The sequence below is a fragment of the Sycon ciliatum genome, chromosome 1 (assembly GCF_964019385.1).
Source record: "Sycon ciliatum chromosome 1, ocSycCili1.1, whole genome shotgun sequence".
Lineage (NCBI taxonomy): Eukaryota > Metazoa > Porifera > Calcarea > Leucosolenida > Sycettidae > Sycon > Sycon ciliatum.
The window spans coordinates 15,283,876-15,310,285 of NC_088643.1; the positions used below are offsets into that span (position 1 = coordinate 15,283,876).

The 26,410-nt window shown below is 46.3% G+C and overlaps 1 protein-coding gene and 1 long non-coding RNA gene across 8 annotated transcripts in view; one reads left to right on the forward strand and one right to left on the reverse strand.

Moving 5' to 3' along the window:
* Positions 1-9,461, forward strand: part of LOC135814854 (mushroom body large-type Kenyon cell-specific protein 1-like) — a 72,775-nt gene extending 63,314 nt beyond the window's left edge. For all 7 annotated transcript variants that reach the window (XM_065328049.1, XM_065328071.1, XM_065328063.1 and 4 more), the window contains exons 16-17: positions 3,728-3,864; positions 8,539-9,461. In XM_065328049.1, coding sequence (XP_065184121.1) covers positions 3,728-3,856 — 129 coding nt within the window. In that variant the 3' untranslated portion in view covers positions 3,857-3,864; positions 8,539-9,461. The remainder of the gene's footprint in view (positions 1-3,727; positions 3,865-8,538) is intronic.
* A 9,691-nt stretch (positions 9,462-19,152) lies between these two features.
* Positions 19,153-20,179, reverse strand: LOC135806869 (uncharacterized). The gene is made up of 2 exons (XR_010551322.1): positions 20,019-20,179; positions 19,153-19,535 (listed from the first exon to the last, which is right to left on the reverse strand). It is a non-coding gene; the product is annotated as an uncharacterized LOC135806869 (long non-coding RNA).
* Positions 20,180-26,410: the final 6,231 nt, after the last annotated feature.

Sequence of the window (26,410 nt, forward strand, 5' to 3'; positions counted from 1 at the left end):
ACCAACCGAACTAGCTGGCACGCACACACACACACACACACACACATGCACACACAAACGCACGCACACATACACACACACGCGCACGCACGCACGCACGCACACACACTCACTCACACACACAATAATATAGAGAGCTCCTTGTTGTATATTATACAACAAGGAGCTCTCCATCAACGCGCTGATGTAGCCCGTATGCACGTCAGTCGCAAGAAAGGTGGACGTGGCTTGCAGAATAAATCAAGATGTTTTCACCATGGAGAAATGCAATTAGCGGCGCTATGTGCTTTAGTCAGAGGATGAGCTCCTGGAGGTGGCGGGGTCAATTCTGTGGCCACATCTGGATATCCCACCGGACTTCTCACTGTTTGGGTTTCAAGAAGAACACCTCTTGACGTGGACCCAGAAATCCTTGCACTGAAAGTTTTTCTGGCAAACAGACCAACTGACCAACGATAACACCTAGAGGTTGTCTGACAAAGGCTGGTCTCAAGAAGACCACAGCAAACCTGATCATTGCAGCACAAAACCAGGCCTTGAAACCCTATCTGCTCATGTCCTTGATACTGCTCGTTCCCTTTCATTTTCCTGCAAATTGTCCTAGAGGAGCCATCGGAGTCTGACGGCGAACGATATGCAATTTGAGCAAAATTTACCACAACATCTTCATCTGATGCATCTTCAAGTGTCGTGACCATTGGCAGGGGTGGATCTGTTCTGTCATATGATGGTGTAACTTTGGGTCACAACAATGGCAACTGAGCGCCTGTACATTCATAATGTAACAAGTATAATCATGGACTGACTGCGTGCATCCCTTTTTCACCACGCAGTTGCATATGCTGCAAGGCCTGGGTGCAAGATTAGGCTTGCAATGACTGTGTTTTAGCCTCTTTCAAAGAGGTGTACCCTTTTCTTCTCCTTGGCTATCACTTGGCAACCAAGTGCCATGATCTACGAGCTTATGACCAATGCGGGAAAGAACTTTCTCCTGGGTGTCTATGAGCTAGGAAAGTTCTTGGATATTGCGAAGTTGTTGATGCATGTCACATCTATTCATTTATGTAAGAGGCTTGCAGGGGACATCTTCTGGAATAGTCTTTGTTGGGTAGATCCACCACATTCGATCGAAGCGATCAAGGACATATCTCGTCTTTTCCTAGAAGTAGACTATGCGGGGATTCCCACTCTAACCATGTAAAGTATCTTGCTCCAGGTGGCCTACAATCGATGAACCATTGATTATTATTGCCACCTTCTACCTTCTCCGTCTACCTCATTTGCATCCTACAATGCAGCCTTGAAAAACAAAATGCAATCCACGATTCCTGGCAATGAATTCAGATGGTAGTTCACTTCCACGTACCACACTGGTTCTTATTGCAACTCTTTCTTCTCCGAGAATTTCTGCATCAGTAGTTATGACAAGTTATGATGAAGTTATCAGTTATTTTAGAATTGCGATCAACAGAACGAGCTGAACCGACATTTCACAAAGGCTTTTATTGTATTCAAAAAACGAGTGGATACGAAGGCACTGAAGAATATGGAAGAAGAAAAACCGTGACATGGAAGAAATGATGAACAAAAATCTTACTTCGAACTAGTTTTCGCACAACACTCCTCAGGAAGCTACGTTGTACTCATGAAAAACATTCCAGAAAGATACAAATAAAGAAAAATGGAGTGCAGTTGCTCTTCTGGGTCTCGTTGATATTGAGGTAGGTATTGTTGTCGTCTCTGCCGGTGATGCAGCAAGCGATGATGACGCAAACATGTCTGTATGCAACACACGTGGCGTCGCCAAAGCCACATCTACCTCCGCTGGTGGAGGAAGTGACTTGGTCATGGCCACGGGGGCCAATGGTGGAATGGCCGAGTGGGACGCTAGGTCCTGTGTTGGCGGAGGTAGTGGTTGTTTACGGGGTCTTCCCCGAGTGGGGCGCTCCAGTTGTGCGCTACGTGGGATAATGTGTAAAGGAGTGTGTTGCTTGATGCGTTCACTCAGGTGCTCAACAGTCCTACCAACATACCGGCTAGCACAATTCCGGCATTCAAAGTTATAGATCACATGACTTAAATGATGGGTTGGTAGGACATCATTCAACACCGTGAACGAATGCATCGTTAGACGGGTATGAAGTGAACCGCATAGTAGGTTTGTTTGATGATCGAACGAACTTCACGACTCACATTGTCAGACTTCTTGCCCTTCCATGGTAAGCATAAAAGGACAGGACAACGAGCAGGCACTATCAATTCATGTTTCGGCGTGGGGGCTGTAGACAACAGTTTTGCCAACATGTTCGAGCTCACCACTGAGTTTACAAGGTGAACAGATCCGTTTGGCGCGATCCACGAGATTCTTTACTAAGTTGACTTTATAATTAGATGAACAGTACGAGTCATAGGAAATGTATTGTCCGGTGAATGTCGGTTTACGATACACCGATGTTACGCTACCAAATTCGGTTTTCTCAACAAGTACGTCGAGGAAGGATTTCCCGCATTGGTCATAAGCTCGTAGATCATGGCACTTGGTTGCCAAGTGACAGCCAAGGAGAAGAATAGGGTACACCTCTTTGAAAGAGGCTAAAACACAGTCATTGCAAGCCTAATCTTGCACCCAGGCCTAGCAGCATATGCAACTGCCTGGTGAAAAAGGGATGCACGCAGTCAGTCTATGATTGTGCTTGTTACTGTGTGTTATTTATCGGTACGGGTCGAGGAAGAACGTTATACCGAAACACACATTCCCAAAAATAGTTCCTCATATGCCAAGTGACGTGTACGTATTGCATTTTATAGTATCTCTGTGATTGGAAGATAATCTTATGGCAGCAAATGAAATTTTGCCTGTATTTGAGACCATCGTTCGCAACTGATGATACGCGTACATTGTATTTTGGTTGCCAATAGCTGAACAATATTGTCTGGGCAAATCGTAATGTGTTGTCTACATCATAAATGCCACTAGTGATAGCCTTTACTGAAAAAAAAACTATAATATTGATCATGAACATGGAAATGTATGGAGGTGTCAAATGACACCGTTTGGCCATTCTAGGAGTACTGAAAGTGGTGGCCGTCCTGGGGTTAAACTCGATATTGTCTGGCCACGTCTGCATCAATTACAGTCAACTTTGCTAATAGCGACTGCGGATATAATGACAATTCGCGAATAACGACAGAATTTCCATGCCCAGAGCAAAGTCCCATCTAACTGTAATACATACAACGACACTTCGCGAATAAGGACACTTTACTGACGCCGCGCCGAGTGTCGTTATATGCAAAGTAACGACTGTATATTCTTTATTGCGCTTATAACGTGGGTATTTTTCGGGGGGGGGGGGCAGTACCAGGCTAAAGTTGGATACTGCATTGGAATTTGCACTGGAGTATAAGCCGCACCCACTTTTTTGTCACGAAATACAGACTTCTACTCTGTTTCTCATGGTTCATTTGACCATTGTCGTGTAAGCGGTACTGACTTTTTTATGTGGATTATGTAGAGTACAAGCTTATATTCCGGAAAAAACCTGTAGTGTGTCTTTCTACTTTGCGTTCGCTTGTCTTCTCAACACAGTGGCATGCTGTGTGTGTGTGTGTGTGTGTGTGTGTGTGTGTGTGTGTATGTGTGTGTGTGTGTGTGTGTGTGTGTGTGTGTGTGTGTGTGTGTGTGTGTGCGTGTGCGTGTGTATGTGTGTGTGTTTGTGAAAAACAGAAAGCTTCAGCTGCTAGTGCCGCCCCTGATACTGCTGCTCGAAGGTGCTGCGTTGCTCACTGCAACGTCTGCAATAGTTGTTTCCTCTCCTTCAAGGCAAACTACATGCATTCCTGCAACAACAAGTAGAGAATGAGGCAAGTTCCAGCATGCCTGTATCTGCTCTCACCTCCAGTGAAGTCTACTCTGCTAACTGCCATATCTGTTGCTAGAGGAATGTCCAGCTGAAACAAACAGATAATGCATAGAGGTAGAGATGTATCCTTCCAGGAATTTGAAATTGGGCATGGGGAAATAGTCGGTCCTGTAGCCGACCTGGGGCCGTACCACCCTCCAGAGGTAGAGATGTATCCTCCCAGGAAGTTGAAATTGGGCATGGGGAAATAGTCGGTCCTGTAGCCGACCTGGGGTCGCACCACCCTCCAAGCGCTGGCTCCGGTCCTGGTATGAATTTTGAGAGAACGGCAATCGATTGAACATTTTTGCATTTTCTGCGATTTGTGCTGAGAGTCGACAGTTCATGGAAATTGGATTTACCCAACTTCAGGGCACGCAGCATGTGCCAAGCCGGGCACGAAAAGATTTAATTAGTTTCAAGCTAGGTACAGTGAAATGGCTGGAGGAGACCGATGTCATTTCGTATCTGGAACTGCAGTCACGTTTGGATCGCGTCGTGGCGGACAATGAGTAGTGCTCTTGACTACTATACTACAGTGCATTTCAAAAATATAGATGCGTGATTTCAAAAACCCGTTAGACCAGCATCGATACCACATAAAACCTGTGATCATTTTGTGCATAAACAATCCGAAATTGGGCGTTTGTTATCTGATCACTACAACATATTATATGAGAGTAATTGGGGGAAGGACCTGAGGCATATTCTGAAAAAGAAGTCCTCAAGAAGCTCCAGTCAAATATGAAATATTTCAAAAATACCGTGCGTCTATATATTTTTGATATGGACTGTAGTTGGAACTTCTTGTAGTCCTCCCACCAAGAGCTTCCCAATGTGTCCAAGATCTTCAAATTGGTGAAATAAAACCAAATATATGGTGGATATTATTATTATTTCTGCATCCAATGGCAGAAGCCAATGCAAAGGAGGGGGCGTTAACCAGCCATGGCAAGAGAAGAAAGAAAAAATGAAGGAAAGAAGATGATAATCGGAAGAAAATAATGCATCAGCGGGGTGAAATGTATCACTATGTTGACCATGGTGGAGAGCGGCGAGATAAGCTAGCAAATGAGGCGAGCGAGCCTACAACGTGGCATGACATTTAACATGGTCTATGAACTGTCTAATATTGGATATTGTCTTCATTTCCATGGGCAGCTTGAGCCAATACGAGTATGCAGAGAAGATAGGAGATTTGGTGAACATAGTTGACAAAGCTCTGGAAAGTACTATGCCATTGCGAGTGTCCCGTGCGAAAGTAAACCAATTATATTTGGTGAGATGTTCAGAGACAATGTTCAGTTTAATACGATGGACCAGAACGCATGACTGTCTCTGCGACAGGATAGAGATGGGGCTGGTGGAGGCCAAACTATATAGATATTGATTGCGTATCTTCATGATTGCCAGAATTGTTTACAGGTAGGAAGCAATACTATTATGTACGGTAAGCGTTAACGTTTTTTAGAACACGGAGGCTCCTTGTTATGGTATTGGTGACTGATTGTGATATGTAAGGGTTAAGTAATATGTAAAGAGAAAAGGACCTATAAGTTATTAGTTATGGCTAATAGCACACCAAGGTAATCGGGTTTATCGGGTGTTAGCGGCCGTCGTGAGTTCCCTTCGGGAACGGACACGATAATTTACTTTTTTCTTTTTTTTACACCAAGGTAAGGCCATGGTAAAAATTATCTTTGATTCTCAAGTACGCGCGCACCGATTTATGGGGGCGCACCGACGATTTTTTATATTTCTATGCTGTCCCTCCAGGAAATCGCGATTCCACGGATGCAACAAATTTCGCGATTTTCGCCCAAACCCGCGATTTTCAGGAAAATCCGCGATTTCCCACGTTTTTTGTTATTTCCCACGTTTTTTTGTTATTTTCTGCACTATATCTCACTTTTTTATGCACTTTTCACGCAGTGCTTTCCATGATCCTGTAGGTTATTTGCAAAGTACGACTCGTACTACTCCCAAGTAGATATATGATGCAACAAATTTCGTGATTTGGCCCAAATCCGCACTTTTCTGTAAATAATTCCGCGAATTCCTGGCAAGTTCTGCATCATTCTGCACTTTTCGTCGCATTTTTTGTTGTTTTCTGCCGCAATTTCTTGCGCAAGTTTTCGAGAGTTTTCCGCAAATTGCCGCAGGGATAGTCTATGCATGCATATGCGCGCATGAAAACGGTCAATGCGAAAGGGATGAATCAGGGAGTAGTAAAATACCGGTATTTTTCTACTAGGGAGGGCCCGAATATGCTTGCGCATATTTTCGCATATTTTGGTCCTTTTGACCCAAGGTCGCATAAAGTAGCAAATCTAGCATTATTGTACCTAATGTAGCATATTTTGCTACAAGGAGCAAAGGATTCCCATGCCGTATTAATGTAGGTTTGCAGCGTACGGCAAACCGTAGTTATCGCTGACAACCGAGCAGCAGGCAAAAGCCACGCGCGTGGCTAGGCGCGCAACAATGGGGGTGTCTGGCATGCAATGGCGGGCAGCCGTACTGGGGAAAGCCCAGGCCGCAGTACGAGTACGCCCATATGCGCGGGCGAGACTACCCCATATTTGCATAAAGGTATCAGCGCTACTAATGCAATGTTTACTACAAGCAGGGCTCATGGCGCCTAATCTCTATATTAGGAAGCAGTTCCTTTTATGGCACGAAAGGACTCCAGCGCGCGTACTAAGCCTCAGCCAAGGTACAGTACTAATCGAGTACGCAAGATAGAACAGGCGGTGTGGCGGAGCAAACATACCACGTATGGAAGAGGCGAAGTCCCCGGATGCCGCCCGGCCCACAATGACAGACACCACCATGCTTATATGGGAAATAAGGCGCGAGAGCCCACCAGGTAAGGCGGGCCACATAAGCACGTGGCAAGCGCAAATAGCGTAAGACGTACCCACGAGGCCACAACGCGAGAGTACGGCAGCATGAGCAGAGTACGAGAGTACGAGGCCGGATCAACGCAGGGCGGACCAAGGTGTGGTAGTGCCACAGCACGAGGCACCTCAGCAGTTGGAGGTGGCGAACGCAGGGACAGCATCAATATTGGCAGCTAGCAGCAGCAGCAGATGGGCGTGATTTTTTCTTTTTTTTTCTTCAAGACTAGCAACGAGGAGCAGCAGGCAACCCTCGTTTCAATCGTAATTGCTTAATCACATGGCAAAAACAACAAAAATGCAACCCCATTCTATGGTGCTATGATGTGTGTGTCTCGGGGGGAGGGGCGATAATCTCTAATATAAGCACAGTCCAATAATAGCACGTCTCCAATAATAGAACACCTTGGGGCGGCATTCAAAAAATAAAGTGCTCAGTCTCCATTATAAGCACACTGTGTAAATTCATTATCTGTACCGGCGAAAAAAAACCTGAAATGTGTGTGTCATACATAAATTTGGCATGGCAACATGCCTCTGAAATGAGGTTGAAATAATGATGGAACAGTCTCCAATAAAGGAACGTCTCCATTAATAGCACGGGGCGGAGGTACATTGAAAAAATAAAGGACCGTGCTTATATCAGAGATAATACGGTAATCATAGGGCAGACTTTGCGGAAACGGATAAGGAAACTTACCACGGCACGCTCGGTCAGGGAACACTCCCAAACGTAGCCCGGAAGGAAAAATGCTCATCCATACACGAGGCGAAATTTTGACCCGAGAAGAGAGCGTCCACGACTCACGGTCGCATAAAGTAGCAAATCTAGCATATTTTGCTACAAGGAGCAAAGAATTCGCATTATTATCACTGATATCAGTTCATATTTCGAGCATATTTCGAACATATTTCGAGCATATTTTTCTGCTTTTTGTGTGATTTCGAAGCATATTTTGAAGCAAGTGGCCAATATGCGAAAAGCATAATATGCGAAATATTTGAGCATATTTGGGCCCTCCCTATTTTCTACTCCCTGGCCTGAATATATGAACATGTGACCATGTACATATGTGTGACCCTATCTTTGGAAATATAAAAAATTGTGGGAAATAAAATAAAAAATCGCTCGCTCGCACCGATTTTCACAGGCTCATGACCTGAGAATCAACTTTATTTTTTACCATGGCCTAAGGAGAAAATATACAAACAGATCATTACCCTCTTTATGTGTTTTTACATACCTTTTAGCCTCCCAAGTTGGCTGGTCTGTTGCCTTGCGTTTTCGAGTTGTAGTTAGACCGGCTTGTCCAATGGTCTTACAAGTCTCATCATTATCATCATCATCATCATCCCGTAATGTTCGTCATTCTTTGTTGCCGAGGGACATAGCTCGTGCACATCTTTGTGGCGCATCCCTTCCCCTCATTGGAACATTCCGCACCTGAGCCTTCCCCAGTTGGAAGGGTTTTTTTGCGGTGTGGACAAAATGTGTCATGGGTATGGGTATGGGTGTGGATCAGATTGCTAGCTTTGTTGCCGTACTTCTCGGCTTGTTGCATTCCGGGTGTGCAAGCTCCGCTTTCTCTTGTTTTCCTTCTGTCTGTTTGTGACCGTCTCATCTCATTGTTCTCTCTCTCTTTTGTCTCACTCTCTGTCTGTGACTCATCTCATTGTTCTCTCTCTTTCTCTCACTGTCTGTCTGTCTGTCTTTCTGTCTGTCTCTCTCTCTCCAGGAAAAAGCAAATGATCTAGGGCTGAGCGTGAAGCGGTGTAAGGAAGAGAAGGCCAAGAACCGGGGAATTAGCTCTGCCTCTGTTGGGTCTGATCTAGGATTTAGCTCTGCCTCTGTTGGGTCTGATCAGGGTATTAGCTCAGCCTCTGGTGGGGTTGATCAGGGAATTAGCTCTGCCTCTGGCGGAAATGATCATTTTGAGGACTCCCACGACGATGACCGTTCCGGCGGTGGACAGGGTGCGGGAATACAACGATATGAATGCAATGACTTCGAGGTACGTGCCATGACAGTGTGTCTGCTGGCATCGTGAGTCGGTCTCACCGACAGGCTGCTGTGCCTCAGACTGAGTAAGAACATCTGGGCTCCTGGCTGCAGATGCGCGGGCATGATGTGAATGTCGATACTATGAACAAGATGGGCTCATTGAGTTGTCGACTACATTACATTCTCAGCGGTTCTCAAAATCGCGTGCAGCAATACTGGGAGAATGCTGTTCAATGGCCTACAGACTTAGTCAAGACTCAGCACCATCGAGTTTGTCACATTCTCTCACTAAGGCACCTTCAAAGTATAATGCGAGAAGTTTGGACCTTTAAATCTCTGCACTTTCAGACTTGATTTTTGTGATGTGTTTTGTCCAGTGTTTGTCCAGTGTTTTGTCCAGTGTTTCTCCAGTGTTTTGTCCAGTGTTTTGTCCAGTGCGTGTGTGCTCCAGCGATACTTGTTCCCAAAGCTGGCATCTTCCTATTGCTGCTGCTGCTATCAAGAAATGTGCCCTGTAAATATTTCTTCATATTTCACTCCTCATGCTAGGGCTATATGGGCTGTTTGTATTTGACTCCTTTTTAGGGATCAAAAGACATGGTTTGGGTTGTCTTGACAACAATCTAGTATTGTGAAGTTCGCACTTCCGCGTTACCACCGGCTATGCAATTCAATTGTATTGAAAAACACCACCAGCTTAGGAAGTTTTGCTAGGCCCCAGTGACCGGCAAGGGGGCGAACCTCGCTGCCTTCATACTAATCAGTATCAAGTTTTGACTGAGTATGAGATCAATATTAGAAATAAAAGCCGAATAAAAGACCGAGACGAAGCCGAGGTCTTTTACGAGGTCTTTTATTTCCTATACTGACCAAGTACGAAGTCAATATTTGACATATCACGACTAGCCAAAAGCCTGTGTTCAATCGCTAAAAAGGAGTCATATATAAGCGGTCAATATAGGGGAAGTTAAGGCAAAAATTAAAGTTTCACCAGTTGTAGTCTTCGGGGTGCTGAGTCGAATGGTCTTGGTCCGAGAAAGCTGAGACGTTCCCTTCCTACTTGAATCCCAATCGAACTCGCGCACTTCCACCGAAACTGGGTGACTGCGCCCTACTAGATGGGGATTTGTATGCAAAATGTCACTAAAAGCGCCATTTCGTTCTTATAAAAGCATGGATGACCGCGATTGGCCCATATGTTGTAGTCTTTTGGACGCTGAGTCGATTGGTTTTGGTCCGAAAAGGCTGCGATGCAGCGTTCCTCCTTTATTCCCAATCGAACATGGTTGAACAAGTGGTCACGTGCTCCTGCGTACACCAGTCACCTGGTCACCGTGCCTGCAGGGTACAACTTACTTACTAGCCTGTTTGACCTTTTTTGGGTGCAGTCCTGTCACTCGAGTTGAACCTTGGTGTGAAAGTTGTCGCCTGCTGGCGTGGTGACCAAGTGATTTGGGCACCCAGGAGCACGTGACCACTTGTTCAACCATGTTCGATTGGGAATAAAGGAGGAACGCTGGGATTCAAGTAGGAAGGGAGCGTCTCAGCTTTCTCGGACCAAGACCATTCGACTCAGCACCCCGAAGACTACAACTGGTGAAATTTTAATTTTTGCCTTAAGTATTATCGACCAGTCGATTCTTGGCCGAAAACTAGTAGATCTACGACATTTCGACAAGAAAATCGCCGCAGATCTGTCGGAAACCTGTACGACAACACCGATCACACCAGGCAATTTTCGCCCCGATCTTGAGGATTTTTGGTACGAATCCATGTCGGCCGGGAAATCGGCCTAGTGTGAACCAGGCATTATTTCGTTACACAAAGAGCCTGCACTGAGGACAGTGAGGTATCATGGAAGCATGTAGAAATGTAGTGGCCTGCTTTTGCACAAAGCCTGGCATCGTATTTCCAAGAAGCTAGCGCTTCCACGAATAGAAGCATAAAACGCGAGAACCTACTCTACTCTACACTACAGACTGTAAAAACGATAATGCATAACTGTACAGGATTTAGGGCGCGTTCGAATTGTCTTCATCAACTGTTCAAACAAATGTTTATATTAAAGAGATTAGTTGAAGTGTCCCATTAGAACGTTTTCTATCATTTTTAGAGTTTTTCAGTGGAGTTGTCATGGCGATGATGACGTCCGATCAGATCGACCATCTCCACGTACTACGTGACGTAGCTATTCCAAACTCTTCGGAACTTAGGGCGCATTCGAATTGTCTTCATCAACTGTTCAAACAAATTGAACAAAGAGATTAGTTGAAGTGTCCCATTGGAATGGTTTCTATCATTTTAGAGGTTTTCAGTGGAATTGTCATGGCTATGATGACGTCCAATCAGATCAACAGTCTCCACGCACTACGTGACGTAGCTATTCCAAACTCTTCGAAACTAATCCACCTTCCCATCGGATGAGTTTCGAGGAGCTTCGTTTTTCTGAAGAGGCCAATAAGGAAAAACGAAGCTCCTCGAAAAGTCAAAGAGTGACAATTCGAACGCGCCCTCATCCACCTTCCCATCGGATGAGTTTCGAGGAGCTTCGTTTTTCTGAAGAGGCCAATAAGGCCACCTCTTCAGAAAAACGAAACTCCTTGAAAAGTCAAAGAGAGACAATTCGAACGCGCCCTTATACTGTCTTGCGGTGACGTCGACCAAGCCAGGGGATGCAGGAGTAACCAGTTCCGGTGGTAGATCTCCATGGACATTATAATCATGATAATCATCATGGTCATGGGTGGATCAAATGAAGTGCCATGCCCAAGACTCAAGATGCATGTCACCAGCTATGTCAGACAGCGCTTGTTGTCGCTAATTGTAGACAAGCACGCGGGACGAAATCAAACCACATAACACTGGTCGGTACAGTAGGGGCAGCTCAACACAAAGCTCATCACTACCAACAATAATAATAATGATACATGTTATTCTAATGTTATCGCATGGTTGCGAGTTTTGTTTGACTGAGTACGTGGATCTACGATGTCAACATAGGAAAAAGCAGAGTAAAAGATGGAGGTAGAGCCGGGGTCTTTTACCAGGTTCTATTTCTTAAATGACTTAGTACGAAGGCAGCGAGATTCGCCCCCTTGCCGGTCATTGGTTCAAAACGGATGTGAGACTAACCATCTCACCCTCGCGGTTAGGAGCTGCATCTGCCACCGAGGTATGACAGGCATGGTGGTGGCCTGGCACATGCGAAACATACTTCCTAGGCTGGTTGTGTGTCTCAATGGAAATAAATGGAAATAAAACAAAAATCATGGTGACCCCTGGCTGGTGATCCTGCAGTGCGTGTGGACGGCGTTGCATTGGAGCGGGTGCAACAATTCACCTCGGAGCGACCATCCCTGCAGATGGAACATCTGACGTCGAAGTCAAGAAACGACTGGCGATGGCAACATCAAAGCTTCAAGAGCTGAAGACGCTCTGGACTTGCCGAACTACAATACATGTGCTACTGTGCAGCTCTATGGCAGTCAGACCTGGACCATCTCACAAGCTAGCCTAAGGCCGATTCCACACTACGCCGAAAGTGGCTTTGCCTTGAAGGCATAAAGTGGCTTATAAAGTGAAGCTGCATTCACACCTACAAGTGTCGATCACGGGACTTTGCTTTGAAGGTAGACTGTGAGGCTTTCCTGTGCTTGATGTAGCACCGGCGGTAGTGGAGAGGCTCTTTGTTGGTCCAAATCCTCGAATATCACCCATTTTCGCGTGCCCAATCTTGAAATTTGACCACGCTAGCGCGCGCTGTGTAGGCGGATTCCAGATCATAGGTCGAATATTTGTCAACCTCGCCAACAGGCATTCCGGTGGCAGTTTTCGTTGTGTATGTCTCGTACAGTCCTTTCGCCTTCGTTTTCATGTTGTCAATTTTGGAATGGACGATCGACGCAGTATAGATTGCCTCCTCCCGGAGCTGTTCAGCAAACAAATTCAGCTTGATGGCGATCTCCTCCGGCGTAGCTCCTGCGAACTGTACCGCCCGGAGGTCGCCTCAAACGTGCGCTCCAAAGCTCGATCAGCTTGCCCTCAAGCTCCTGGCTAAACATGACCCTAGGCATTGTTGACAGCCCACAACTCACCACAACTGAAAGATACGACAGGGAACACATTCGGAAAAAAATCGAAAGGCTGAAGAAAAGGCAGAAAAGTGTCCTGAAAAGGTAAAAAGTTGCCTTGAAAGAGGGTGCTGGTGTTGCTTTGTAGACAACAAGCACTTTTCACTTTCGCGCGTTCCTCAAAGTGATCGCCATGGCAACTTGCCTGAAAAGTGCCTGAAAAATGGCTTTTTAGGCAGGATTTGGTGTAGTGTGGAATCGGCCTTAATCGAATTAGAGCTTTTGAGCTCAGGTATCTCCGTAAGCTGCTTGACATCAAATACCATCATCATCGCACAAATAAGTCAGTACTGCAGGAAGTCAAGAATGCTATTGGCTCGTTCACTCGCCTTGATTCAACTGCTAAACACATCAAGTTGAAGTGGTTTGGACATGTAGCAAGGCATCAGGATAGCTACATGTATACTCCCACTATTGCTTGTATGGAATGGTGCCTGAATCACGACCCCGTGTTCGCCCCGGTCACAATTGGTTCACGAACATCAAAGACTGGACCAATGAATCTTGCAATTCTCTCTCTCTCGTTGCTGCTGATTGTGATAGGTATAGGCAGCTTGTTTATCAGGGTAGTTTATTTATTTATTTTTTATATGCTGCTGCCTTATGACACACATGCACATGACGCCCCTACGACCAGAATTGTTATGGGTTATACATACATACATACATACATACATACATACATACATACATACATACATACATACATACATACATACATACATACATTGTGGTTGCGCAACAGGTGTAGCCCGAGGCGCATAATGCTCGAGAAATTGGCAAATTTTGCTCGAAATGCAGTGAAATTGGCAGAACCATGCCAATCTTATGGAAGGCACTTCCTTGAATTCTGCTCCATTTCTTTATCCACATACCAAACATGCATGAAACAGACCAGAAAATGTACCAAATTCTGCACATTTTCCTGCCGGCACTGTCCGCCAATGGAGTAAAATCTGCTCAGCCATTTAGTCTAGTACTGCTCTTCTTAAATTTGACCTTTATTACAAGACTCTTCTTTTCTTTTTCATTTCGTTCTCCCACTCTCACACACACATGCTCACAGTTAATTCTGCCGTCGTGAGTCCCATTCGGGACGGATACGAGAATAATAATAATAATAATAATAATAATAATAATAATAATAATAATAATAATAATAATAATAATAACTGTCGGCCAAGGGCTAAACAGGTGTGTGGGCCACAGGCATATGACTCTGCGGCATGAGCAGCCTCCTACTCGCCTCTCCTTGCGAGTGAATTAATGAACAAGCGAGTTTGTAAGAGGCAGCGTCGTGTGATTATGACAATGCTAGTTGTTTGCGAGCAGCGAGTTGTGTGTCGACCTACTTCGAAGTACATGTACCGTTATGAGGTTTTTGACTCCCTACTCTTCACCGTCCCCTCTCCTCTACGCCCCCCCCCCCCCTACCCCGCACTCTCCCCATTCCTGCTCCCCATCCCCTACACCTCTGTGTCCTTTTCCCTTAACACCTCTCATGAATATGTTCATCTTATTCTAGACTACAGAAGAACCTTGACAACGGGTCACAGTGCCTATCAATACACGGCATACAGAGCTTAGTACAAACGAACATCCGTTAGAAGAAAAAGTGATTTTAAAATGTCTCTACTCACGAATTTCTTGCTGGAAAGCAATCCTCGATGTCAACGCCGGTGAGTTTTTGTTGCAAGAAGGACCCATGGTGTGATGTTGCAGGCCTCCTGGTTAATACTATAATTATAGTATTGTACTATTATAGTATCTTGTACGATATTTATATGTGTATCTGTTTTGTTCCCTTTCTCTGTGCTTTATGTTCCTGGTTCTTGGTCTTTAGTTTGGTCTTTGTTAGTGCTTTGGTTTGACCAGTACTGTAATAATAATAATGTCCCAGAACATTACATTGGCGACGAAGATGAACTAGATTTAATACAAGTAGTTATAGTCATATAGATGACCTGAGTAGGCCTCAGTGGCAATGGCGCTCACAGGAGTAGGCCCGGCTTTGGAGCCGTTCGATCTCGAGGGTCCTGCCCATGAAGTTTCTGCAAGATGGCGCAGGTGGAAACAAACGATCATTCCAGTACTATATGGATGGGCAGAACATAACATCCGCGAAGAGACAGAGGAGTCTGTTGCTGTACTTGGCTGGTATGCCAGTACAGGAGAAATTCGAAACGCTAACGATGATCCAGGGTAAGTTGTCGCACGCTTCCAACGCCTTTTATCCGTCACTTCAAATTGGCAACATGGAGCCCCTCACACATCTAACGAAGTGCGCTATCCGCGGCTTCTTCGGTCTGCCACCGTGGTCGCGCACGAGCCCGATCTTTGAACAGCTCCGCATCACCACCCTGGAGGACATGTTTAACATTAAGCTCCTTATCTTTGTCCGTCGTTGTCTGTTCTCCCGAGCTAGCTCCCTCTTCACCAGCTTCTTCGTGAGAGTTACTGTTGACCACACTCGGGGAGCGGCACATCACCTCGTTCCAGTACCATTTTGGCTCGGTCCTGCGGGTCGAGCGACCATGCAGTTCATCGGCGCAGTCCTGTGGAACCAGCTCCCGCCTGATCTCCGTTCCGAGCCCAGCCACCTTCAGTTCTGTGCCCTGCTAAAAGCGCATCATGGCTCCGTTTAAATGCTTTTCGGCTAGTGTGTTTCTGTGGTATAGCGGACTGAAGAGTAGTAAACGTGTTTTGCAATATATGTATGAAGCTATTTTGTATATAGTATGTTCCCATTCCGTTTTTGCTTTGGTGTAGCCCTGAGGTTGATTACTTATTTATTTCTACCCTTCCTCTCTCCATACTTCTGTCCCCCCCTCTCATTCCTTCTGTCGTCCACATGCCACATCCGGGTCGTCATAGGTGGCCAGTCTTCACCGACCCACCGAATCCAATCTGGCGTGCCACAGGGCAGCATCCTCGGCCCCACCCTCTTCCTTCTGTACGTCAACGACGCAGAAGACCACCTGCCTGATGGGGCAAAGCTGGCTGTATACGCCGACGACACAACTCTCTACAAGTGCATCACCACCCGACTCAGACTGCCAGAAGAGACAGCAATCCTCCAGCAGGCAGTAGACTCACTGGCAGCATGGGGAAGCAGGTGGAGGATCAAGTTCGAGCCCACAAAGTCGCAGGCATTGACCATCAGCCACCACCGCTCGCCAACCCCCCCGAACGCAATACGCTTCCAAGGAGCAGTCGTGCCAGAAGTGGAGGAGCTCAAGCTTCTTGGCGTCACCTTCGACAGGCAGCTGGCATTCCGCTGCCATATCCGACAGCTTGCAGTACGCGGAGCCCAGCGGCTCGGCTTCCTCCGTAAGGCATCGGCTGTGCTAGACCCAAAGCACCGGGCAATCATGTACCGTGGCTTTGTCCGCCCTGTGCTAGAGTATGGCATGCTGGTGTGGATGAGCGCAGCCCCCACCACCTTGGCCCGCCTCACTGCCATCCAGCGCCGTGCCCTGCACATAATTGGAGATGGAGCATACCTCCCGAGCCTCGACATTCGCCGTACCGTAGCAGGGCTCTGCTTTCTGTACAAGCTGCACTTTGTGGAGGGTCCGGAAATGGTGAAAGCCATTCTGCCACCATCAGCAGCCGCACCGCAACACCGCATGCCTACTCGAGCGACAACCAGATCTGCAACACATCATCCATCGCAACTCACCAGTATCCTTCCCCCTCAGGCACGAAACAACACGCTCCGCTCATTTCCCCACTCCCTCATCGAAACGTGGAATCAGCTCCCACCTACCCTTCTGCAGTCTCCCCCTTCTCGCAGAGGCATGCACACGTTCAAGAAAAACGTCAACGACCACTTGCGGCGCAGCAAGTGGGAGTGGGCCACAGACAGGCTATGATCTCTGCCAACACACCAGCCTAATTATACTGACCGCACTCCAGCTCCCTTCTACCCCTCTTTGATCCCCTTAGCTCAGCCTTAAAACCCGATTATCAGTTCACTCCATCTTCCTACGGTGCACTGCTTTTACTATTGTTTTGTCCTATCCCAATCTCAAATTCTCCCCATTATCGTTTGCAAAGCCAGTGCTCCCCTCTTGGATGCACATGTTTCTTTTCTCCTATGTATCGGCGCACAGGAGTAACAATGATTCCGAGACCTTTGGTCGGAGGAGTTACTTTTGCCCCGCCCCCACTTCCATCCAATATGCCACCGCCCCCGCTGTGCAGCATCTGGTGGTACTGTGGTATTCAGTAAAAAAATAAATAAAATGTATCAAAGGAGGCGAAATCGCCTGTTTGTGGTGCGACGTTAAATAAACTTCTACAACAACAACAGCAGAAGATGAGGACACCGACAATTTATTCGAGCGAGCTGTGAGTGCTTTGGACAAGGCTTTTGAGTTCGTGGCCAACAAGAGGTTCGAACGTTATAAGCTTCGTCAGATGTCACAACGGACTGGTGAAACAGTATCTCAGTTTTCGACCCGTTTGCTTGGGCAAGGCAAATACTGTGACTATGGCACCGACATGGAGGATCACGTATGCGACCAGCTGCTCATAGGGATATCGGACAATCGCCTCAGAAAGAAATTGTTGGAAGTCGACGACCTCACTCTGGCGGTGGCCTTGAAAAAAGGTCGCGAGTATGAAACAACGGAGCAGCACGCACGTGTTTTTTAAAGGGAAACTGAACGCCAAAAATAAGTATGGCTTATCCGAAGGAGAATTGGGCACTGATTCCGATGAGCTATGTCTCGAGCCGATCAGAGAAGAGGAACTGTGTCAAATTTCATAATTAACACCTCCCATATTTGGAAATTGGCCTTGATGACGTGCGTACTGCTTAGCTGTCACCGTGCTGTGCATGTTCAGCAGTGTAATTGAATGGAAGAAAACAATTACTTTGGTGTTTTGCAGCTCTGTTTCGTTCCCTGACGGTAACCAAATCTAGATGTAGGAATCTGTTGAGCAGGAGAGTGACACATGTCTTCCCGAAGGCTGTCCAGGCTGCAGTGGTGATGAAGAAGACACGATCATCACCCCGAGATCGATCGTAGCGAATTGGAAAACTCATGGTGAATTTGCTTCCACTCCAAGGCAATGTCGAGGTATGAAGGGTGCTTGTACTGCCTTCCAAAGTGAAGAGGAGATGAACATGGCTTTGCATAGCTGTTGTTCTATGCCAACTTACCTACTCTTGCTGGTACCGTAGTGGCATATTGCAAATTTCGTGGACGAACAACTCTAGTCACTAGTGGCTAGTGAGCAACACTAACAGGTGAGATTTTTCAATTCGACAAAAATTGTTTTTGTTTGAGAACTGGCAGTGGCAGTCATTATTTTTTATTATTATTTTTATTATTATTTCACCGTCCAATGGCAGAAGCCAATGCAAAGGAGGGGGCGTTAGCCAGCCATGGCAAGAGAAGAAGAAGAAAAAAAAAAGAATGAAGGAAAGAAGATGATAATCGGAAGAAAATAATGCATCAGCGGGGTGAAATGTATCACTATGTTGACCATGGTGGAGAGCGGCGAGATAAGCTAGCAAAAGAGGCGAGCGAGCCTACAACGTGGCATGACATTTAACATGGTCTATGAACTGTCTAATATTGGATATTGTCTTCATTTCCATGGGCAGCTTGAGCCAATACGAGTATGCAGAGAAGATAGGAGATTTGGTAAACATAGTTGACAAAGCTCTGGGAAGTACTATGCCATTGCGAGTGTCCCGTGCGAAAGTAAACCAATTATACTTGGTGAGATGTTCAGGGACAATTAGACTCAGTAGGTGTCTTTGCTGCTTCTTTCCCTTCATTGGTAGGGTTGTGCTTGAATAGTACAAGTGCTTGAAGTAAAATAAAATAAATAGAACATGTGGAACATAAATCTAATCAAGCATCAGTACATGTATTGCGAATTTCAACTTCAAAGCACATGAAATCACAATGATCACGAAGTTTATGTAATCAGGAGTACACCCTGTGTTCAACGAACACATACACACATGCTGTATTGCGCACACACATGTACACATATGCGTGCAGCCCCACCCCATCCCACAGACACACGCATGCAGCGCGCACATCCATACACATGTGCGTGTACCCCCCCCCCCCCCCACACACACACACATTCCTACCCATACACATGTGCGTCCCCCCCCCCCCCCACACACACACGTGTGCACATACAGATACACAAACACACACGCACGAACACACACACACACAAGATACGTGTAAGTGTACATGGTCTTCCTGGTGCAGATGCTGAGCCAGCACAATGGAAAATACCTCCATCAAGATGCTTGATCAAGTGTTGTGATAATGGCACTGTTTGTTTGTTTTTACAAAGAAGTGTGGGAAAGATTACAATGCATTATAATTCATAATTGTTCTTTGCCTTGTACTGTGCAGACCAGAATGCTTCGCTATCAACTCCTGGCTTTCCATCGGCATGGTGTTCAGCTGCAGCGGCATCTGGTCCGGGGAGTTCAAGTTGCTGGATGGCTGCACTGACACAGGATGGGTTTGCGTTGGCAATGCGATACGGCAGTCATCCCACATCACGAGCTACATGTTTATGTAATTTATATTGTCGCTCGTCCAGCAACGTCAAGGCTCTGCATGTAAACACAGGAGAACACCATAATACTACTCAGGGGATAATAATTTTGGATATCAATTTCGTGACAATTATTAGATTCACACAATATTCACAACGTATGCAACACGATGCTGTCTATTGACACTACTTCAAACTGAAGTGCTCACTACTCCTCTCCCGTTTTCATCTCCCTCTACCTTATGAATACTCTGCATTACTGGTTTCGTTTCTACCCTTTCCATTGCTGCCTGCTCCCAGTTTTTTTCAATGCACAGCACCACCTTGACAGTCATCTTTGTGATTTGATGTACACATACTTTGAAGTTCAAATTCGAATTACATGATCAGATTTTTGTTCCACATTTTCTATTTATTTTTACTTCAAGCACAACCCTACCGATGAAGGGAAAGAAGCAGCAGAGAGACACCTACTGAGTCTAATGACTGCCACTGTCAGTTCTCAAACAAAAACAATTTTTGTCGAATTGAAAAATCTCACCTGTTAGTGTTGCTCACTAGCCACTAGTGACTAGAGTTGTTCGTCCACGAAATTTGCAATATGCCACTACGGTACCAGCAAGAGTAGGTAAGTTGGCATAGAACAACAGCTATGCAAAGCCATGTTCATCTCCTCTTCACTTTGGAAGGCAGTACAAGCACCCTTCATACCTCGACATTGCCTTGGAGTGGAAGCAAATTCACCATGAGTTTTCCAATTCGCTACGATCGATCTCGGGGTGATGATCGTGTCTTCTTCATCACCACTGCAGCCTGGACAGCCTTCGGGAAGACATGTGTCACTCTCCTGCTCAACAGATTCCTACATCTAGATTTGGTTACCGTCAGGGAACGAAACAGAGCTGCAAAACACCAAAGTAATTGTTTTCTTCCATTCAATTACACTGCTGAACATGCACAGCATGGTGACAGCTAAGCAGTACGCACGTCATCAAGGCCAATTTCCAAATATGGGAGGTGTTAATTATGAAATTTGACACAGTTCCTCTTCTCTGATCGGCTCGAGACATAGCCCATCGGAATCAGTGCCCAATTCTCCTTCGGATAAGCCATACTTATTTTTGGCGTTCAGTTTCCCTTTAATAATAGACCCTTTGCACAATAAGCGAGAGGGGTCGAGACGGGGCATGCTGTGCACCCGCTGCACACTTGGCATGCAACCAGCATGCATGGTTTGCTGCAGGACGTGATCAAGTTTCCTGTGACAGGCTGTGTTTTCACGGTCCCGACGCGATGTTCATGTATGTACTCCCCAGCCTTTTTTCATTTGAAGTTTTTTTAGTTTTGAAGGAAGAAGTTTCGAAATGCTTTCCAAGGACCACTGTTGGGTTCTTGTTTGCAGCAACCGTCATCCCTAACGTTAGTCTAAGGAACCCACTTGTCTTTCCATGCGTTCCCTGGTGATGCTGGCATTCCGCACTCTGGAATCCTGGCGAAGAGGGCCGCAGTGCTGCGATATCGTTCACAGTGTTGTGCTCGGAACACTTTGTCCATGACGACTTTCATCCTTGCTTTTGCTAAGATAAAGAACGCCCTGCCAAGAGACTCTGGAGCTTGAGAAAAAGGCATGACCCATCCCTGTCTTCGCTATTGGAAGATCGACTGCTTGCTGGCGCTGCTCGAGCTGCTGATGTTGAAGTGGAGAGAGACGCAGCCTCATCGCTCAAGTGTGCGGATAAAGTCATCTGAGTTCGAGCTGTGGCTGCGTGCACGATATGACTGACTTTCACATTATGCACATAGCCACCAAAGTAAAACTCATGGACACTATCCACGGGCTTGTTCACTAGTACTACTCCATCAGCTCCCTCTTCACTGTCGTCGGCGACTTGCCCCTGCGTTGGAGACGAGCACGCACGGTGCGGCACTCACTCTGGGAAACAGAGGTTCATCACTCATCCACTGGGAGTCGGACGCATGAAATGTTGGGCATGATGAAGGTACACTCGAGGAAGTGGTGCCCTTCTTAGTTCTAGGAGCATCAGGGTTCTGCATAGAGAAGTGTGCGTGTGTTCTCTACATCGACAGAGGAGAGAAGGTAGAGAAGCGAAAAATATTTCAATCTGCAGTACAGTAATCCGAAATATCCACTGAATGCGGAAAACTTACCGCTGCAACGACGACTCCTTCTTTTTCCAGACAGATACGCACCCTCATTCAGCAGAAAACTGTTCAGTTCCTTCACAGACCATTCTTCATTGACAGTTCGTCCACGGGTTCCACAGCCATCGATGGCAAACCACTCGACACTCTCCCCTCCATCTCCAAAATGGAAAAATACAGTGTTCCGCCATGCTCAACAACTGATACTTTGCACAAAAATCGAAGAGGATGCCCCGTCTCGGATCACGTGACCGTTATTGTGCAAAGGGTCTATTAATATTAGTATTATGTCAACATCGACAAGTGCAAGTCACAGTGCAAGCCATGATGGGCATGGGTCCAGTTCGCACGGTGCGGGTACGGGTACGGGTGAAGCTGCACCAGAAAGTGCAGCCCTCATGCTCACCATCAGGGAGTCGTAAAAATTTTAATACCTTTTTTTTTTACGACTCCCTGCTCACCATCGTCTACACGGATTTCAAAAGCGTCGACCTCCATTTTGAAAACATGGTGGCTAGCCGCGCTACCCGTAGGCGCACGTGCCCCCCACGTGTCTTAGCGCGAGCTTCGAGCTACAGATCATCATGCATGATCATGTCGCCCACTCATTTTCCTGTGTTCCCCGAACTCGCAGCTTTTGCTTCAGCTCCACGCTGTGGTCTGAGTTTAGTTCTCTTGTCTTCTTCCAGCAGAATACTGCAAACTCTACAGCGCGTCGAGCTTCTCCTGGAAGAGTTTCTTTTGCATCGAGACAGACTGTCGATCGTTTCAGTCCTATCTTGCCGTCGTCTCATGAGCGCCCGAAAGCAACAGTATCTATTTTCTTGTCCGCGTTCCATTTTCTGGCGAACTCATTCACCTACGCCTTCTTCCTTTATGAAAGCTTCAGGTGGCTGAGTTCTCCCACTAGCCACAATCATGCCTAGGAAAAGAACAGGATATTCCTAAGGTATGTACAGCCAGTGCAGTGATGTCAGTGTACTGCACTGCAAAAAGCACCTGCATGCACTCCGCGTAGTTGTTGTTTGTTTTGTCGAGAAAGAATCCCTTTCGCACTCGTGCGGGCCGTGAGGGCGCAGCACGGAATTAAACGGGTCTATTGAATTCATTTCTTGGTCAATTTTGACAACCAATACGTCACTGTTTTTCTTTTTTCACTGGCTATCCTTTCTCCGCTTCCGAATTGCGATGCCGTCCACCTGGAAAGCCTTGAAGTGAAACGAGTGGAGGCCGGTTTCGGAGGTAATTTTCGGCCAAACGGCAATCAAATCGAAAAATTCGAAGCGGACGATCTGTTGGTATCTATCGAAAGAAGACGTTGGTCCATAAAAAATCTTTGGAAACGACACCGTATGAACCAAGCCCAAGGAATTACGGTAAGTTTGAGAATTTTGGTACACAAGCTTCACGCTGATTGACCAATCAGCGTGAAGCTTGTGTGTGTGATTAGCGCGACCGTTGACAAACTTAAACGGGCCAGTGACGCTTTGGACAGCGTTGGTGAGGGCTGATTTAGTGTGAATGCTGTGCACGGCCAACCCCGGCAAGAGTGTCACAACTGTGGAAAAGTAATAATAGTTGGCCACTTCGCCCGCGACCGGAACTGTCCTGCACGTGGCCAAAGGTGTAAGTGTGGTATAAACGGTCACTTCGCATCCAAACGACCAAAGCGCTTGTGTCAAAGTAAGTTGTGAGGTCTGCATTCGCCACTAAGGTGAAAAGGCATAGTGATGGCCTGCGGATGCGAAGGCTAGTTCGTGTGTTTCTGAACATTCAAGCGATGCCGACGCGGATCCCGCGAATATTATTATTATTATTATTCGCATCCAAATGCAACGAATAATTATTCGCATCCAAATGCAACGGAGGTGACAAACAGCGTACACACGCGTCACGCTCCCAAGTCGTCGGGAAAGGCAAGTTTGTACAGAAAAGAACCCAACGCAGGCCAAGACCAGCACGTCGATGGATAATTTTGTTGCTAAAATCTCTGCTCAATTATAGGTTTCATGTATATCCTGCTGGTTTGTCTCCTCCTTTGCCTTCTTTGCCTCTTATTTGTATTCTTTTATCTGTTTTACTGCTGTGGTTGGCTTTCACCCTTGTCTCAGTTTTATTGGCCGTCATCATGATGTGCCATGAGATAATGATATAAATACAAATACAAATACAAATCACTCGTTTAAAGTATTTAAATAACCGACGAGGAGACAACAGTCGTAAAATAGCAATGAAAAATATCAATTGTGCACTCATAATCATGTATAAACAATTAAAATGAAACAATTCCAGAACGTTTTCGTGTGACCATCATCAGTGGAACATCGTCACATAGTAAGAATCACTAAAACAACCAGTTATATAGCTAGAGTAACATGAAAAGAAGCGTGAGAATGCAGCACAGCTAGCGGTTATGCATAACGCGTGTAGTGTGAACCTTTGCAGTGTATCTGAGAATGGTAGCAGTAGATGAATGTGGCAGCTGTGAGTGCGTGTGAACAAAAACTGGTGAGTGCGACAAAGGTCAGTCGACAAAGGAGTCGACAAAGGTCAGTCGTATTGTCAAGTCTATTGTCCAGAAGACGTACTATGCAGTGAATGTAGTAACTGTCTTCACCACGATACGTTCGTTCACGGTGTTGAAGGACGTCCTGCCGACCCATCATTTGAGTCACCTCATTTATCATTTTGAATGCCGACAGTGCGGTAGTCGGTATGTTGGCAGGACGCTTCAACACTTGTCCGAACGTATCAAACAACACGTCCCATTGTCCTTGTTGTCAAAAGCGGCCAGGGCAGGCAGGCCAAAGCGTGGGAGGCCGAGAAAACACCCGTTGCCTACTACTACGCCTGTCAGTATTACAACACAACCAGAAACGGATACAACACCGGACTCAACAGTAGCGCAACACACGAATCTGGTGTCACTCTTGACGACAACAACACGGCATGGGAGACCACCGGACGACCGTTCATTAACAAACCCGATGGCGGTAACGGAAAGATCACCAGGAGAACGAAATGAAAATGGAGGAAAAACGAATCTGAGGAGAAGCCAGAGACTAGCGGAGACACGACTGAGAAAAATGGAGAAGGCGGAACCAGTAGTGGCAGGTGAAAGTACGGGCGCAGCAGTGAACACGTCAAGGAGAAAGAAGCGATGGCATGAGGAGATGGAGATGGAGGATGATGATGGGGATGAACAGGATGGTCAGGAGGAAAGTAAGGGTGAGCAGGAACGGGAAGTGGAGGATGAGAGTGATACGGACGAGGAGGAGTTCGACATCGACAAGAGCAAGTCTGCCATCTACAAGCATTTGGTGTCCAGTCCGGATTGTCGTAAGTTGTTTGACGATTCCTGGTTTAGTGTTATTTGTCGCGCGCGTTTCTTTAAGCAGTTGCAGGTGTTGGAAGCTGTATATATTCGCACACGTGACCCTGTTCTATGCAAGCAAAAAGAAAATGTTGTAGCACTCACACTTTTTAAATAATACGCACTCACCAGTTTTTGTTCACACGCACTCACAGCTGCCACATTCATCTACTGCTACCATTCTCAGATACACTGCAAAGGTTCACACTACACGCGTTATGCATAACCGCTAGCTGTGCTGCATTCTCACGCTTCTTTTCATGTTACTCTAGCTATATAACTGGTTGTTTTAGTGATTCTTACTATGTGACGATGTTCCACTGATGATGGTCACACGAAAACGTTCTGGAATTGTTTCATTTTAATTGTTTATACATGATTATGAGTGCACAATTGATATTTTTCATTGCTATTTTACAAATCACTCGGCAAATCAAATTCAAGATGTAGACGATTTTGTGTTTGGAGTGCGAGGAAGTAATTTGACACAGGCCTCTATCGATGTCAGCCTCAATGGTGTGTCGACGCGAGTGCTAGTCGATTCTGGAGCGTCATGCAACTTGTTGGGAGAATCGACTTTGGGCCAGCTGCAATTGCAAGGCTTCGGTGTCACTTTGACGAAGTGCACCAGGAAGCTTTTCGCGTAGATCTATGGAGCACACCATGTACCAGCTGAATGTCGTCGGCAAGTTAACTGCAATTTTCCAATGCGGCTCAGAGCGCACTGAGGACGAAGTGATCGTCGTCAGAGGAGATGGAGAGTTCTTGCTGGGACGTAGTACTGCACTCAAGTTGAAGGCCTTGGTGCTACCTGACGTGAATCAAGTTGGCAGCGCCACAGCTAGCCCCAGTATCAACGATGAAATCAAGAATGAGTATCCTGGTGTGTTCAGTGGTGTGGACAAGTTAATTGGCTACCAAGCACGTCTTCATGTAGACTCTGAAGTTCCACCTGTGGCCCAACGCCAGCGTAGGATACCATAATTATGCATATGAAACCAAGGTGGATCATCGGAAAAACTTCAGGAGCTACAGCAATCAGGAATTATTGAAGAAGCTGTGGGCCCGACGCCGTGGGTGAGCCCAATTGTGATAGCACCAAAGAAGCATGGCGACATCCGTTTTTGCGTGGATTTGCGCCGGGTCAATGAAGCCATCGTCCGAGAACGACATCCGATGCCAACAATAGAGGAGCTGCTGCATGAAGTCAATGGCAGCACGGTGTTTTCGAAGATTGACCTGAAGTGGCCCGGGGATTTCACCAAGTAGAGTTGGAAGAAGAGTCCTGCTATCTGACAACTTTTGCTGGAAATGGGAAGTTGTACCGGTTTCGTCGACTGCCATTTGGTATAAGTTCAGCACCAGAGCTTTACCAGAAGATCATCAGCGATGTGATC